Source organism: Manis javanica, chromosome 2 (genome assembly GCF_040802235.1).
Source record: "Manis javanica isolate MJ-LG chromosome 2, MJ_LKY, whole genome shotgun sequence".
Classification (NCBI taxonomy): domain Eukaryota; kingdom Metazoa; phylum Chordata; class Mammalia; order Pholidota; family Manidae; genus Manis; species Manis javanica.
The window spans coordinates 19,796,014-19,812,278 of NC_133157.1; the positions used below are offsets into that span (position 1 = coordinate 19,796,014).

Here is a 16,265-nt window from a genome sequence, read left to right on the forward strand (position 1 = left end):
GAACCATGTTGTTGAGGAACTAGTATTAATGTAATTAAAACATGGTAACTGAAAATGTTGTGTGTAAGAGCCATGCAAGCTTAGGACTTCTTGTAATAGAGCAGCAACTATCATAAAGCAGAATTACAAGGATATAAAAGGATCAACAGGCACATTAATAAAGGAGACTTTAACAAACATTTCCCAAAGCTAGGTAGATAAAGTAGACAGAAATTAAGAGAATATTTGAAAAAAAGCCATTTGAATTAAAATTTTTCGTACAAATCTGTTTTGTATATGGCTGTAAAGTTTGGAAGTTTCTAAGATATACTTTAAAGTCAGTCTTCACTGTGAAAGTATTTGGGGGCGGTCTATACATGAGTGTTTGGGCTCCCAACTTTTATGCAACAAGTAGTCCACTGCTGACTGAAAATTACAGGGCAGATAATTACAGTCAGGTGCTTTTTTCCAGATACCTGACTTGAGATAAATTTTTGGTGGCTCAGCTATGCTGCTTTCCTGAGCAGGCTCATTAAGGACCTGAAACACTTTAGTTCTGAGGCATGTCACTGTGCTCCTACACCTAGACAACAGCTAATTGAATGATAAAAGCTTAGTAAACAAATTTATACAGATAACTTTTTTTTATTAAGGTATGATTGATATACACTCTTATGAAGGTTTCACATGAAAAAACAATGTGGTTACTACATTTACCCATATTATCAAGTCCCCACCCATACCCCAATGCAGTCACTGTCCATCAGTGTAGTAAGATGCCACAGATTCACTATGTGCCTTCTCTATGCAACACTGTTCTCCCCGTGATCTCCCACATCATGTGTACTAAACATAGTACCCCTCAATCCCCTTCTCCCTCCCTCCCCAGCCGCCCTCCCACACCCCTCCCCTTTGGTAACCACTAGTTCATTCTTGGAATCTCTGAGTCTGCTGCTATTTTGTCCCTTCAGTTTTGCTTCATTGTTATACTCCACAAATGAGGGAAATCATTTGGCATTTGTCTTTCTCCACCTGGCTTATTTCACTGAGCATAATGTCCTCCACAGATAACTTATTTTTGTTCCCAGTAATAACCAGAAAAACTAAATTAATTTTAAAATTGAGAATATAGAAACTTTACCAGCATTCTCTGATTCAGCTAATTCTTTCTTTGGTTTTTCTCTAAGGAAGTAGATCATAAGACAGCAGCTGCTTTTCAGTTCCTCTTTTATAACTAATCTACTGTAAATATACTTGCTTATTAATTTCAAGTATCTTGACTTAAATATATGACTTACTTGATTCCATTTAGGATGTTCAAGTCTAGTAGAAGTGGAGTATTAGTGCCTAAGTTGGCTGTTTAGATGTTTGATAGTCTGTGTTCTAAGTTTCCAGGTCTCTAGGTCTCTCAGAGTTCATGGTTAACCTAGAAGTAGTAATCAAAAAGCTTGCCTTTTTTTTTTTTGGTCTTAGCTCTTTCCCCACCAGTGTGACTTTGAAATGAAGAAATGTGTGAATGCCTGCTAAGTGTTTGGTAATTGGCTAATACAAATAGGAAGAAGGCATACTTCCTGTACCAAGAAACTTCCAGTTTAGTAGTAGAATAAAGTCAGTCCAGTAATAATAATCACAAAGCATTTTAAGAGGCTAGTTCTATATGTACCTATGCTTTAGATTATATAAAAGGTGTATGTAGGCAAATCTGATTAGTATAATATAGTATATAGGCAAATCACCATTGTAGAGGTAGAAAAAAGATAAATCTGGAAATGATCATCAGAAATCATTTTTAAGTTCTATAAAAGATACAGAAAAGCCTGGATTCCAGTGTTGATTCTGTCCTTGTTAGGAGTGTGACTTTGGTCACGTCACTTCCCATCCTGGGCAGTCCCTACCCCAGTGTCTTACATAATGGGGTTTGCCCTAGATGATCTTTGAGACCTTTCCCAGTCCTATAGTTTTGTATTTATGTGAATATCAGTTTATAGTTACAGATCAATTTGTGCATCAGCTGAGCGTGCAGTCTTCCTCACAGGGGTATCTGAGTTGAATTGACATTTTAAGGTAATAGGATGTGTGCACATGTATATAAATCATTGTGTACTTACTCAGTGCCAGGCATTGTACTAAGTAATATGTATATACATTATTGTATTTACTTCTCCCCACTACTCTATGAGGTACTTTTTACTATTGTACCCATTTTACAATTGAGAAATTAAGGCTCAGAGAGGTTAGTTGCCCAAAGTCACACAGCTAAAAAATAAAAGCCTGGATTTGAAACTGGGCAAGCAGATGTCCACTAAACTGCCCATGTACCATCATTGTTATTATTATAGAAGTAGATGTTTGATAGCACAGTTCATAAAAGAATTACTTTAACAACAAAAATAATCTGTTTATTAAAATATAGTGGTACAGCATAAATGCATATGTTATTGTTTTTGATGAGAAAAGAAAAGGGATATAAAACTAAGGTTAGATAAGGACTTTGGCAACTAAATGTGCTGGCTAGCAATTATTTTTTAAATGTAATTAATGCTATAATGACTTTTCCCATGAATTATAAATGTAGAGACTCAAGTCCAGAGTTAGCAAGCCCATTCTTGCTAACATAGTTTAGGGAGATGTATACATTTGAAACACTTGGAAAGTGAGAAAATATAATGATTTACAAGAAACTTATGCCCATAAGTCTGTATAGAGGTCATTTAAAAATGTTAATAGAAATATAGAGGTCATTTAAAAGTGTTAATAGAAAGCAGAATTAATATGGAAGATTTTTGGGTTAACCTGGTTTTTGGATTGACTTTGCAAACATCAGTTGGCTAGCCTTTAGGGCATCTATGGAAACAGTTTACCTATTGTAGTTTGGTCTTTCCATTGAAGAAAAATGTACTTGCAAAATTAAAACAGTAAAACCAATATCTATAGTTTACTAAAGCTAACAAGGACATTCTTTTTTATCGATTATCTGTGCATAAGCTATCATATCTTAACTAGGTTCTAAGCATTGTAAATCTTTCACTGTATTAACTATGTTAAAAGCATTGTCCAACTCTCCCAGAATCTTATTCTTCTGGGGAACCTGCCAGATTGCCTGGCTAAAAGGAGAAATCTTGGTGTCTTCTAAAGTTCATTAGCATTTGTTCATGTCCTATTTAGGCCAGCAGTGCTCTCTGTACTTGCAATCTCATTTAAACCTGGTAGTACTTTAAAGTAGGCGTTGTTGACTCCATTTACAGGAAACTACCCTGAGAAAACAAGGTAATAGTTTCAAGTCATACCAAATTTATTTTGTAAAATGTTAGTATGTATTAAAACTATTGGGGAAAAAGGCCAAAAGTTGGAAAGTTTCAATATTTACCTAAACTAAGGATGCTTTTGGACAAGAGAAGCACAAATCTAGACTATACTGAGTTCATTTATTGAGTCTATTACATACCAGACCCTAGGCAAAATATACAGTCAAGTGGTGATTATAGTAAATAATGAATTACAATGTTATGTGATAAATTATTGAATAACTTGTATTAATTTCTACGGAGTATAACTCCATATAGTGACTGCCTGTTATATAGCTCATATTACAATTTGCAATTTATACATTATGTAATGTCTAATTCCTTTATTAGAGTAAATAAGCTCCTTGAAAATAGAACCCACTTTTGCTCACAACATATACCTAGCCCTTAGCACAGTGTCTGGCACATTTCTTGAATGAGTGAAGTACGGAGTTCTATGCAAGCCCCTAGGAAGTCCATCTAACCTAGACTTTGAGACTAGGGGCAGCTTCCAGGGGAGAGGAGGAACAGGAGGAATGTTTCAGGCAGAGGAGGCGGCATATCCAAAGGCTGGAGATTAGAAAGCTCTTGTCTTATTTGAGCAACTACAAGTTCCTCAGTGTAGCTATAGCACAGTTGGGGAAGAAATGGGCAGATAAGAAGCTGGGGAAGTAAGGAGAGGTGAGATCTTGAAGGGCCTATTAAAGCTGTCTGGTGGAGTTTGGCTTTTTATTCTCGGTAATATTGAGGTATCACTGAGGGTTTTCAGGAGGAAACAGACTTGGTCAAATTTGGTTTTTAGAAAGGTTACTGTGGATACAGTAAAGAGAATAGATGAGAACCAGGCAAGACCAAGGCAGGGAAGTGAGCCAGGAGGTTGTTGCAATAATTCAGGCTAGAAGGATGTGATACGGCCTTGAACTAGGGAAGTGGCAGTAAGGAGGGGGAGAAGTGAACGGGTTTGAGAAATACTTAGCAAGTAAAATCATATGGGCTTGGGGATTGATTGGTCACAGACACCAGGGGGAAAAAACATCAAGGGAGGATGTCCAGATTTCAGTTTTGGTTGTGGATGTTTGCAAAAAAGAGTTAACAGTAAACCTGAATCTGTTGTTCTTAGAAAGTCCTGCTTACGAGGTTGGCACTTGGCTGGTACCTGCAAACGTGATTGGTAGTTTCCCACGCTGATATGAAGCTTTCCATAAATGATAAGAGTGGTTCACTGTACCTAAACTGGACAAACAATATCGTTTGTATTGAACCTTGCCTTCCGTCTAGGAGTCAAGAATTTTGGTTCATGCTAGAAGGTTTCTGTGTGACCAGCCCCCAGTAAGAAACCTTGGGCACTGAATCTTGAATGAGCTTCTCTGGTAGACTGAACTTCACACATGTTGTTACAGCGTATTGCTGGAGGAATTAAATATGTCCTGTGTCACTCCACTGGGAAGCTTGCTCCTGGTTTCCTCTGGTCTTTGCCCCAATTGCCTTTTCCCTTTGCCGATTTTGCTGTGAATCCTTTAGATCTTAGCCATGAATCCAACTAAATGCTGAGTCCAGTGAGTCCTAGCAAATCGCTGCACTTGGGGGTGTTTTTAGGGACAGGAGGGGAGAGGAGAGAGGAGGAACAGGAAGAGGAATGACACAAAATGTCATTTACCAAGAGAGGGAGCACAAGAGTAAGAACAGATTTTTCTGGAACAGATGGGAAGATAGGAGTTCTGGTTTGGGCATGTTGCGTTTATGTTGCCTGTGAGATATCTGTGTTGTCTGACGCTCAGGAGCAAGTTGCCTGGGCTGGGGATACAGATTTGAACATCATCAGCATTTGGATAGCACTTGATAACAAGACAAATAAATTAGATTGCCAAGGTAGAAAGAGTATGAAATATTGGGGGCATGGATATATATACAGGCTGGGCAAAGGATGAGTCCAAGGAGTTAAATGAGGAGCCAGAGAGATGAGAAGACAACAAAAGGGGCTCTCATTAGCATTTATTGGTGTCTTATTTGGGCCAACCCCTCCTCCCACCCCACAGTTGCCCCCATAGAAGCCAAGGGAAGAGTTTGAGGAAGAAGTAAAAAGGTGGCAGGAAGGCCAAATAAGATAAGGACTGATAAACTGTGTTTACTGACAGAGAGGTTGTTAGTGACCTTAGCAAGAGCAACTTTATTAGAATGATTGGGGCATAAGATTCATTGCAAGGGATGATAAAAGAATGATTCTACCTCATAGAGGAAATGATAGACAGGACCATCTTTGATGGAGTAAGTTTGTAGTACAGTTTTATTTCAATGTAATAAACTAGTAAAAAGTAGGAAACTGTAACTTGTTAAAGGTAAGAATTTAGTTTGAAGAGACCATGGAGTGTCAGGACCAGTCACGGTGACTTACAGATGTGGAAACTGAGGTGCAGAAGGACGAAAATGCTTTGACCAAAGTCTTTTGGATGGGCAAGGTCAGCTGATGCTGTTCAAATCAGAAATACAGTTTTCATTTCAAAGATACATAGCTGCCATTTCCAGTATTGAGCGGTGGAATACACAGTCAAGGAGATACTTGTTCAAGGTTGGAGGTAAAGCAGCTTTTATAATGATTGCAGGTTTGAGATATGTGTTCATTTTTTGTACTAACAGTGTCAGATTGGCCTCACTTTTTGGAGTGGACCAGGTAGCTGCTGGCCATGGAAATGAATTCTTCCAGTACACAGCCCCACGGCAGCCTAAGAAAGACCAGGGGACAGCAGCAACAGGTAAGTTAAGAGATTAGGATTGGGCCCTAACAGGTTAGTTGAAGGATGCAAAGCCTTCCAAAAGTGACATGTCAGGTCATTCATCCTCTCTCCATCTTGCTAAGCTCACTACCAGTGGTGCATACCACTGTAAGCTCTTGAGATCCTGCATTCCAGAAGCTGGATAGTATGCCCTTGACTGGAAGCTGATGGAGGAAGGTCGCAGGTGAGCTCTCCTGCCCTGTGTGGGCACCACTCACCAAAACTTTGCTCAGGGCACTCTGAGTAGGCACTGCCCACTGTTTGGGCATAAAGGAGGGACTGCTTTCAGTTCTTTCACCTGGACGGATTAGGTGTGTGCTGACAGTGAATTTTCCCAGTGAGGCAGTGATACTCAGTGCTGTAGCCCTGTACCCTTCATCATGACGAATATAAGAGCATTGAATGAGCATGCGTTGAAAGGAGAGAGGGAGATTTGTATTTCTAAAATGCCTGCTATTTAGGTGTCTAATCACAGGTGCTTGACATCGATTGTCTAATTTAATTCTCAGGGTAATTCTGTGAAATAGGTGAGAGTACCACCATATTAGAGGCTCCGAGAGGTTTAGGGACTTATTAAGGTCATACAGTAGTAAGAGCTGAAATTTGAACCCTGATGTGACTCATCCAAAGTGGGTTAGTTTTTGCAAGGTTACTTTCCTTTAAAGTAAACTTTCCTTTGGTTACTTTAAAGGGTCTATCAGGCAGACTACCTAACTAGTGCTGAACAGGAAATTCCTGATTGACTAGTTTAGGATTCTGTTTCTGGGAGAGCCGAAACTGTGATTAAGTCTCTGTTTGGCAAAGTGGAACTTAGCATAGGTGACTCCTATTTTGGGCCTGTTATCTTGTTATTAACAATACAAAACAAAACCAAAAAAAAACCAAGGATACTTTTGAAAATAAGTTTCTTGGTTGCTGTGTCCACACCAGTGTTCTCACTACTTTTCCATCAACATATTCATGTGGTGAGTATAAAAATGTTATTTACTCTAAATATGCTGTTTTAATGTTAGTGTTACTCTGTACTGCTGTGAAAGTTAAGTAAAGGACATGATCTGAATATCATCATACGTTTTCTACCCCAGAAGTAAGGGAAATAACTTTATTATAGCTGTCAAAATACAATGTTGAAAGAGGAGAAAGAAGAAGGAGAAAAGAAAGTAGACTAACTTTCTAGACATGCTTCTTGTCCAACCCAAAGACATGTTTGAAGTGGAGCCTGAGTCCTGGATTCTAGTCTTAGGCTTGCAACTACAGTGTGTAAGGAAGACCCTATATAAAGCCTCAGTTTCCTCATCCCCAGACAAGGTCATAAGGCTGTTTGGTGGATCAAATGACAATACTAGTCATGAAAGCATCGTACCACTCACTGTAAGGTATAAAGAAGAATTAGAAGATGCTTGAATGTTACAAATCAGTTTCAAGCAAGAAATGAATGACAACTTCTCTTTCTCCTTCATATTCAGGAAATCAGGCGATACCAAAAACAGCACCCACCACAACAGGTGCCTCTGTGGTGTTGGTTGCAACTGCAGTCCACGCATATCGATAGTAAGTAGCTGAGAAGAAGTGCTTTCTGAAGTTGGAGTGGGGTTAAATTCCTCTTTTCTCAGTAAGCCTTTTTCATTGCAAAATGACTACACAGCCCTTCCATAGACAAAGGATCAGTAATGCTTTTCAACATTTCACCTGGAGAATTCTGCACATAAACTTTGAAGAGCCATTATCTTATATACTCTCTCTAGGAAGTGCTTGTACCCCTACAGCTGCCTTTCAAATGCTCAAAGAAAACTACTTGGCTGAGATACCATGGCCAGATATTTAAAAAGTAAAGAAGTTGTGCAAAAACTTCAAATTATAAACTGCTTGTCTCTGTTCCTTTCTAGAAGCTGAATTACTAGATTCTCCACTTCTATATGGCAGAAAAGAAAGCTGGTTCTACTTAGTTTAAGGAAGTATTAATAACTTGGTTTTTGTTTATTTGTTTGTTTTTGTTTTGCTTCTGTAGCACAAATGGCCAATATGTAAAACAGGGCAAATTTGGCGCTGCAGTCCTGGGGAATCACACAGCCAGAGAGGTGAGAGTGCCCTACATCCCATGTAGTCATGTGACCCAAATCATACTGATGAGCTGGTTTTTATCTGGGTTTGTCCAATCCCTTGTGTGTCAGACAATTAGAATGATTGTATTGAATGTGAATTTTTAATATTGGGTATATAGTAACAATCATAGTCACATTTTACCTACTATTGTGCATAAAAACAAATCCAACCACTCAAAATCCTTGATTGACCTTTGTGATAAGGGTCTAGCTTAAGAATTGGGAGGGTTTTAGAGGAAACCATATACCAAGGATATCCCTTTGTTAGGTAATGAGCAACACTTAGTGTACCTCTTTAGTGCAGGTATTAAGACATAATGCTTTATGACCAGTGTTTATGCTCTGAAAAGTCGATAATGAGATGGGCAGTTGATCACACAGTATAATATAGGTTTGGTTCAAAAAGAGGATGTGGTTAGGAGCCCCGAGACTGATTTCCTTATGTGGATTGTAGCTAGTTTCAAATTCTACTCTAGAAGGTCTTGAACATTGTTGAAGTAAGCATAAAAAGTTACAGAATTTCAGAGGTCCAAAGAGTATGAAGTCCATGTTCCTCATATACTTTCAGACTCAGAGAAATGAGATGACCTGAATAGTTTAGCTAATGTAATAGACAGTACTCATTTGTATTAGAAGCAAACAAATAACTAAATTATGGAAATTTGAAAATAGTGGGCCTGTAGATGAATGGATAAAGAAGATGTGGTACATATACACAATGGAATATTATTCAGCCATAAGAAGAAAACAAATCCTATCATTTGCAACAACATGGATGGAGCTAGAGGGTATTATGCTCAGTGAAATAAGCCAGGCAGAGAAAGACAAATACCAAATGATTTCACTCATATGTGGAGTATAAGAACAAAGAAAAACTGAAGGAACAAAACAGCAGCAGAATCACAGACCCCAAGAATGGACTAACAGTTACCAAAGGGAAAGGGACTGGGGAGAATGGGAGGGAAGGGAGGGATAAGGGCAGGGAAAAAGAAAGGGCATATTATGATTAGCATGTATAATGTAGGGGGGTGCATGGGGAGGGCTGTGCAACACAGATAAGACAAGTAGTGATTCTACAACATGTATGATGATGGACAGTGACTGTAATGGGGTTTGTAGGGGGGACTTGTGAAGGAGGAACCCTAGTAAACATAATGTTCTTCATGTAATTGTAGATTAATGATACAACAACAACAAAAAATAGTGGGACTGGAATACCCATTATTAGGCTCTAACATAATCTTGTTTCATCGTAACTCCAGTTAGTCTTCCTTCTTCCCCCACTCAGATTATTTTGAATTAATCTCTAGCCTACAATTGTAGCTGTAAATAGTATGTATCTCTACAAGGTAAAGTGTTTTTTAATGTAACCATTATCCCGTTATCACACCTGATAAAACCCATGATTCTTTGATCCCATTCATTACTAGTTAGTGTTCAAATTTCCCTAATCGTCTTTTTTTTTTTCTCACAGTTTGTTTTTTAGTCAGAATCTAGTAAGTTCCATACATTGCAATTAGTTGCTATGTCCCTTAAGTCTCTTTCATTTTACCATCTGGAGGTAAATAATGTCTGGTTGACTCTCATTTTGTTATGTTAGCAGCCATTGATGATTATTATATAAATCTGTTAATTCATTAGGGGTTAGCTTTTGGATTTTTAAAATCTGGTATTAGGACCTCACCACCTTTCACTGCCAGATAAGATATAGTAGGTAGTGGTAGGCAACATTCCGACTGTGCAACTATAAAAAAAAACAGATAAATTTCAAAAATCGTATTTTAAAATGCATTGGAGAGCTGTGAAAACAATGAGAACTAGGTGAACTAAAATTTCAGAGAGGGAAGAGTCAGTGAGCTGAGTGTTCCCTTAATTCTTTTTGCTGATGCCTTGGAATAGACAAAGCAGCAGGTTTGGTCTAAGCAGAGAGACTATTTGGGGAAAGAGACGTTGGCAAAAAACTAGAGGAGTCCCCCACTCACAAAACTGGTTTTTCCCCATGGGACATTTGCTGAGTTGTGGGATGCTTTGGAAGTCCAGGAGCTGTGCCTGAAAGGTAGAGGGAAATTGCTGCAATCTTGTGGTGTATAGGAGACACAGTTCTACTCTACGGTGGGAACACGTAACAAGCAGCAACCTTCCTCACAGTACATTTGCTAGATTTTGAACTTCATCGAGAGGAAGCTAAAAAACTCAGATCAGAATCTCTGATGGGCCGAATTTTCAGACTAAGGAGTAAGGGACCTTCTGGGCTCTCTTATCAAAAGCATAGGAAGATAATGCTTGAGAACAGGGGCAAGGGACAACCCAGAAGTGGAGCAGCTCTTAATATCTATGATCCTTCCCTGACCAGCTCAGTCTATCATTGAATTGAATTGAGATGATCAGCGCCTCACTCTATCTACCTAATGTAGGATAAGGAAGGGAAGGTCCTTTCTGGTACCAGATTATATTGAGCCCCCATAGTCCCTACATCCCCTCTGAGGTTGAGTTTTAATCACTTGTTTAACTGTGGTGTTTTGTATGTGTGTGTATAGTAAATATATAGGAGATATTATGCATATAATTATGCATTTTTAAGTATACAAGTCAGTGGCATTAATTACACTCATAATATTGGGTAACCATCACCATTATTTCTGCTTTTTCATTACCCCAAACAGAAAATCTGTAATCATTAAGCAATAATTCCCCATTCCCCCTTCTCTTATCTCCTAGTAACCTCTAATCTACTTTCTGTCTCTGTGAAGTTGCATATAAGTAGAATTATACAATAATTGTCCTTTTGTGTCTGGCTTATTTCAGGAAGCCTAATGTTCTCAAGATTCATCCATGTTGCAGCATGTATTAGAACTTTATTCCTTTTTGTGGCTGAATAATATTCGACTGCATGCATATAACACATTTTGTTTATCTATTTATTAGTTGATAGATACTTGGTTGTTTCCACCCTTTGGCCATTGTGAGGAATGGTGTGGTGAACACTGGCTTTCCATATATTTTTGAGCCCTTATTTTTGGTTCTTTTAGATGTATACTAGGAGTGAAATTGCTGTGTCATATGGTAATTCTATGTTTAACCTTTTGAGGAACTACCAAACTATTTCCGCAGCAGCTGTATTGTTTTACATTTACATTCCCACAAGCAATATGTGAGGATTCCAATTTCTCCACTATCTTCCTAATACCTTGTTATTTTTCCATTTTGTTTTGTTTTGCTTTTATGATAGCCATTCTAGAAGGCGTGAAGAGATTCCTTATTGTGGTTTTGATTTGTATTTCCCTAATGACTAGTGATATTGAACATCCTTTCATGTAGCTTTTGGTCATTTGTATATCTTTTAAATTACCCCTTATACAAATGAAAACACCAACAAAATAAAACCATTGCTAATTATAGTTAAAGAGTGAGGCCAAAATGAGAAGAGGTGGATAGTGAAAAGATATAGCTTAAATCTAAGCTTTAAGGGAAGAACTGAGTTTGGAGTTTTATATCTGTTAGGAAGCACAACCCCTGACATCTTACTGCTGATTTTGGATTACCTTTTAACTTCTGTTCTTTTTTTCCTGCCCATCTTTGCTTGACTGCAGTATCGAATTCTTCTTTATATCAATCAACAACAGCCAGTTACTGCTGCCAGGATTCATCTGAACTTTGAGCTAATGGTAAGACTTCCCATGTTGGAATCATTAGCTCCTTTTGGATAGGTTTCTGTATAGGAGAGTTTGGTCTGTTCTTACCTGACAGAAACTGGATCTGCTGCTTCAGTCCTGGTCGTCAGAGTGATATCTTAACAGAGTCTCTCAGAAAGGTCTCTTGGCTGCCTTCTGGGCATGTGGACTAATGGGCGATTGGTAGAGGCTGGCAGGGAAGAAGAAAGTTCCCTGATACCTTTTTGGTCCACCCGAGTCCAGCTGCTTCTTTAGGAGTTTGGGGAGTAGGTTGTGCTGCCCGTCATTGATTTACCCCAACATTTCTCCTTTCCCCAGGTTCGGCCCAGTAACTACAGCACCTTTTATGATGACCAGAGACAAAACTGGTCCATCATGTTTGAGTCTGAAATGGCTGCTGTGGAGTTTAATAAACAGGTAAAACTATCTGTTTCTTCCTGTGAAAAGCCAAACACTAGTCTGGATTTCCCTTGACTTTAGAAAAATATATAGAAAATCCATAACCTGCTGTATTTTGTTAGTGACAAGCATTAAAAAAACACACTAAATTTGTCACTTGAGCTGACTGTTATTTCAGGGAAATAATAGAAATAATTATTAAAGTTGCTTAAAAATGGGACTTAAAGAGAAAAAAGACTAAATGTAAATAATACTTCTTGAAGACATTTTCTACTTCCCAAATTATCTTAAGGAATAAGTAAAAAATATGTTTAAAAAATAGTGTTTTAAAATCATTTTTAAAAAGTTACTGTAGGGTCATTGTAGAAAGATTTAAAAAGTATTTTTTAAAAAGCCACTCATAATCTTACTATCCAAAGTAACCACTATTGACTTTTGTTTCTTTTTTTCCCTATGCATATATATATATATATATATACCTAAGTAGATATACTCCTTTAAGAGTTCTATATCTTGCTTATTTTATATAACAGTGTATAATGCATCTTTCTCCACCTCATTAAAAATTATTTGGAAACATTTCTGAAAGCTGCAAATAGGAATACTCCTTAATTTAACCATTCCCTTACTTTTAGGCATATAGATTGTTTTCAGTCCCTGAAATGATAGTGTAGTGAACATTTTTGTATATGTCTGTGTCCTTTTTTTTCCCCCTCTGATTATTTCCTTAGGTAGATTTCTACGAAGTGAAAGATTGAATCAAAGGGTCCAAATATTTTTAGGTTCTGCGCCTTTGGCTCACTGCTTTTCAGAGAGATTGTACTATTTCACATTCATATCATTTCTCTCACTATAACTTTGCCAACATTTAGAATTATCATCTTTTTTTTCCTTTTAGTCTTATTTGCTTGGTAAAAAATTGTTAGGTGGATATGAATGGGATGAAAAGAAGGCGGGGCCTACCAGGAACTCAGGGAATTTAATCAGGTAGAGCCAGAGAGCCAGAAGGGACTCGGAGTTAACGCCCTTTGCAATGTGAGTTCATTCCACTTGTGAATCTGGGCTGACCTTGAGACTTGCTCTAGTTGATGCAGGTGAGACAGGGCAGAGACGTGAGACAAGCATCATGATTAACTTTTCCTGCCTGTGATGAAAAATGCCAAAATATAAATAGTATAATAAGAACAGGAAGGCCTCCATCTTAAGGCTAAGATTCCATTTTAAAACCCAGAGAGTTAGGAGGTAAGATTCCTAACATATTCTTTGGTAATAAGACAGTAACCCACCTTATCTCAAGGCAAGGCAAGCAGTCCTAACTGGGATGTTCTCAGTGTTTGAGGGAAACCACTATCTTGGAGAAGAACAGGAAGTTTATCCTACAGATTTATCTATAGAGGACTGACTGCATGGATAGTGACACAATATCTGTCACCTGAGAGCAGCATGAAACCACAAGTCAAGCCTATACCCAACAACTCCCAACCCTGCCCTTTGCCCCATTCTTGAAAGCCTTAAAAGACAGAATCCTAAGCCCTTAAGTGTGCTCCTCTCTGAGGTTGCCCGCACTCCCCTTCTTTGGAGTGTGTTCTTTTGAAAGACTTCTTACTACTCAACTTGTTATGTTTTGTCTTTGTGCTCTTCCAGTAGTGTGTTTGTCACCTTGCTGTTTCATTCTATTTTCCAGACTTGAAGCACAAGTCTTCGCTCTCTCTGTCCTGTTTCAGATAAGTAGGGAAGGACTACTGAGAGCTCTGATTTGCACCTGCACATTCCCATCAACGAGTTTCCCTTCCTCTCAGCTTTTTTCGAGTAAACCTGCCTTTGTCTACCTTGACTCAGGCCTGTTCCTCTCTTAGAGTGTATTCAAATAAAACTTTTGCTCTGCCTCACTACCGTGTCTCTGCCATTCAGTTCTTGTTTGTAGCAGGGGACAAAAACCAAGGAGAACAAACTCAACCCCCAACAAAATGACATCTCATTGTTTTAGTTAGCATATGCTATTTGATTACAGTGACAAAACTTTTCTTTTTTTTTAAGAAAATGAGTAGCAAGTTTCTAAAATGTATGCTGTGTTAAAACATTGACTGTAGAATAATTATCCATAAAGATAGGTCTGACTCTTCTCTAAGATCTGTGCTAATATAATATGGCTAAATCTGTAAGTGGAGGTATGAATTCTGGGAATGCAACATTGTTTTGGGAAGGGCCTTTTTTCTAGGGTATCCTCTTTAGAAATGCCTTTTGAAAATTTTTTCAAAGCTCCTCTTTCTTTCATAGGTTTCCAAACATTGAAGCAGTAAATCAGTATAGTAATGATTGCTAATGTTTATTATGTACTTACTGTTATTTGCCAGGCACTGTGCCAAGTACTCTGCTTATATCTGCTCAGTCTTTATAACTACCTTAGGAGATGTGCAAAGCTTTTATCTCCATTTTATAAAATACCTTTATGACATAAGGTTCACAGAGGTTAGTTGGCTGAGGCACAAGTTAATAAGTGGCAGTGCCCAGATCTGTATCCAGACAGTCTGACTCCACAGCCATAGTCTAGGCACTTTGGTTCCTGTCAAGATTACTGATTTTGGAATGGTTTACTTCTAAACATGTAATCTGTTTCGTTAGTGGATACCACTGTTTGGAAAAGAGCATTAGCAATAATGAAACGAGTACTCACTGAGCTTTAACTAAGTTTATGCTGCTTGCTTTGATTTGTCCTGTAGGTGTGCATTGCCAAGTGCAACAGTGCCTCCTCCCTGGGTGCCGTGCTCTCACAGGACCTCACTGTAACAGAGGGCCCTGCTGTGGAAGCTGGAGATTCTTTGGAAGTGGCCTATACCAGCTGGCTCTTTCAAAATTATGGGCTAGGCCAGGTAAGAAAATGTACCCCGCAGGTCACAAGGGCTATTGAAATGTAAGGTATTATTACTGTGAAATGCTGCTGTTGGCAAATAGAAATCTTTTAGGGGCACACTTTAGTCTCTAGGATTGCTCTGGGAGCAAAGTCATCAAATGCTAAGGTATGAATGAAGTCTACTCACTGCCACTATGTCTTTTCTACATAGAGAAAATGGAAGCTGATTTCTCAAGTGTCATTTTTGGCAATTGTTCACACATATGTCTTGTCCTCCTGTGCCAGTTTTAAACTTGAGTATGTTCTTACGGGTTTAGGTCTTAAAACTTTTTTTTAGACCTTCCTCACAGTGGTTTCTGCTTTTCTTATTGTAGATACTGTAAATAAATAAGGCTTATTGTGTTTTAATATTTTTTATTGAGGTACATAAAATAGTATGCATAAATCTTAGTGTACAGGTCAGTGCATTTGGACATGTGCAAATGCTGTTACCATCACATAGAGCAAGATATCAAACATTCTTGTGTTTTAATATTAAGCCCTCAAAAGCAGTATGGTATGATAGAAAGAGGTTTAGACACTGATTCAAAAATAGGTGGATTCAAGTCTCAGTTTTATCCTAACTTGACCATGTCATATCGTTTGAACTCTTAATTTTTTCCCTGCCATTGGTAAATGGAGATTAGTGGTGCTTACTTACCCTGCTTACTTGGCAGGATTGGTGTCAGCATCAAATGAACTAATTGAGAATTCTTTCTAGATGCTAATGCTCTTAAATCCTTGGTGATCAAAGTTGTTTTTTTTTCTAAACCTGGAAAATCTTTGTCTCAGAGATACTCAGTATGATAACACCCTGCCATGATGTGGTCCCTTCTTCTAAGGTCTTTTAAAAACTGTTTTCCCAATATATTTGACATTCACTATTTCAAAAATAGTGTGGTGATATGTATTAAGTTGAATATTATAATGATGATTGTTATTTTGAAATGGGCTGGTCTCATTTACTTTAATCAAATTGCAGGTTTTCGATTCCACTGCTAACAAAGATAAGCTGCTTCGTCTAAAATTAGGATCAGGAAAAGTCATGAAGGTAAAGGCTTAACTGTGTTCTTATATGGGTTTCTCAGTTTCATTGAGCTTAGATTAAACTTCGTGAAATTTCTAATGTTGATGTATTTTCTGAGCATCTAAAAAGACTTGGTTAACAA

At 38.1% G+C, this 16,265-nt stretch overlaps 1 protein-coding gene across 1 annotated transcript in view; it reads left to right on the forward strand.

Moving 5' to 3' along the window:
* The window catches only part of FKBP15 (FKBP prolyl isomerase family member 15), a 46,296-nt gene that overhangs the window by 2,726 nt on the left and 27,305 nt on the right, over positions 1-16,265 (forward strand). Inside the window, 7 exon segments of the mRNA XM_073225997.1 lie at positions 5,898-6,013; positions 7,501-7,585; positions 8,043-8,112; positions 11,727-11,801; positions 12,126-12,224; positions 14,927-15,076; positions 16,079-16,147. Coding sequence (XP_073082098.1) covers positions 5,898-6,013; positions 7,501-7,585; positions 8,043-8,112; positions 11,727-11,801; positions 12,126-12,224; positions 14,927-15,076; positions 16,079-16,147 — 664 coding nt within the window.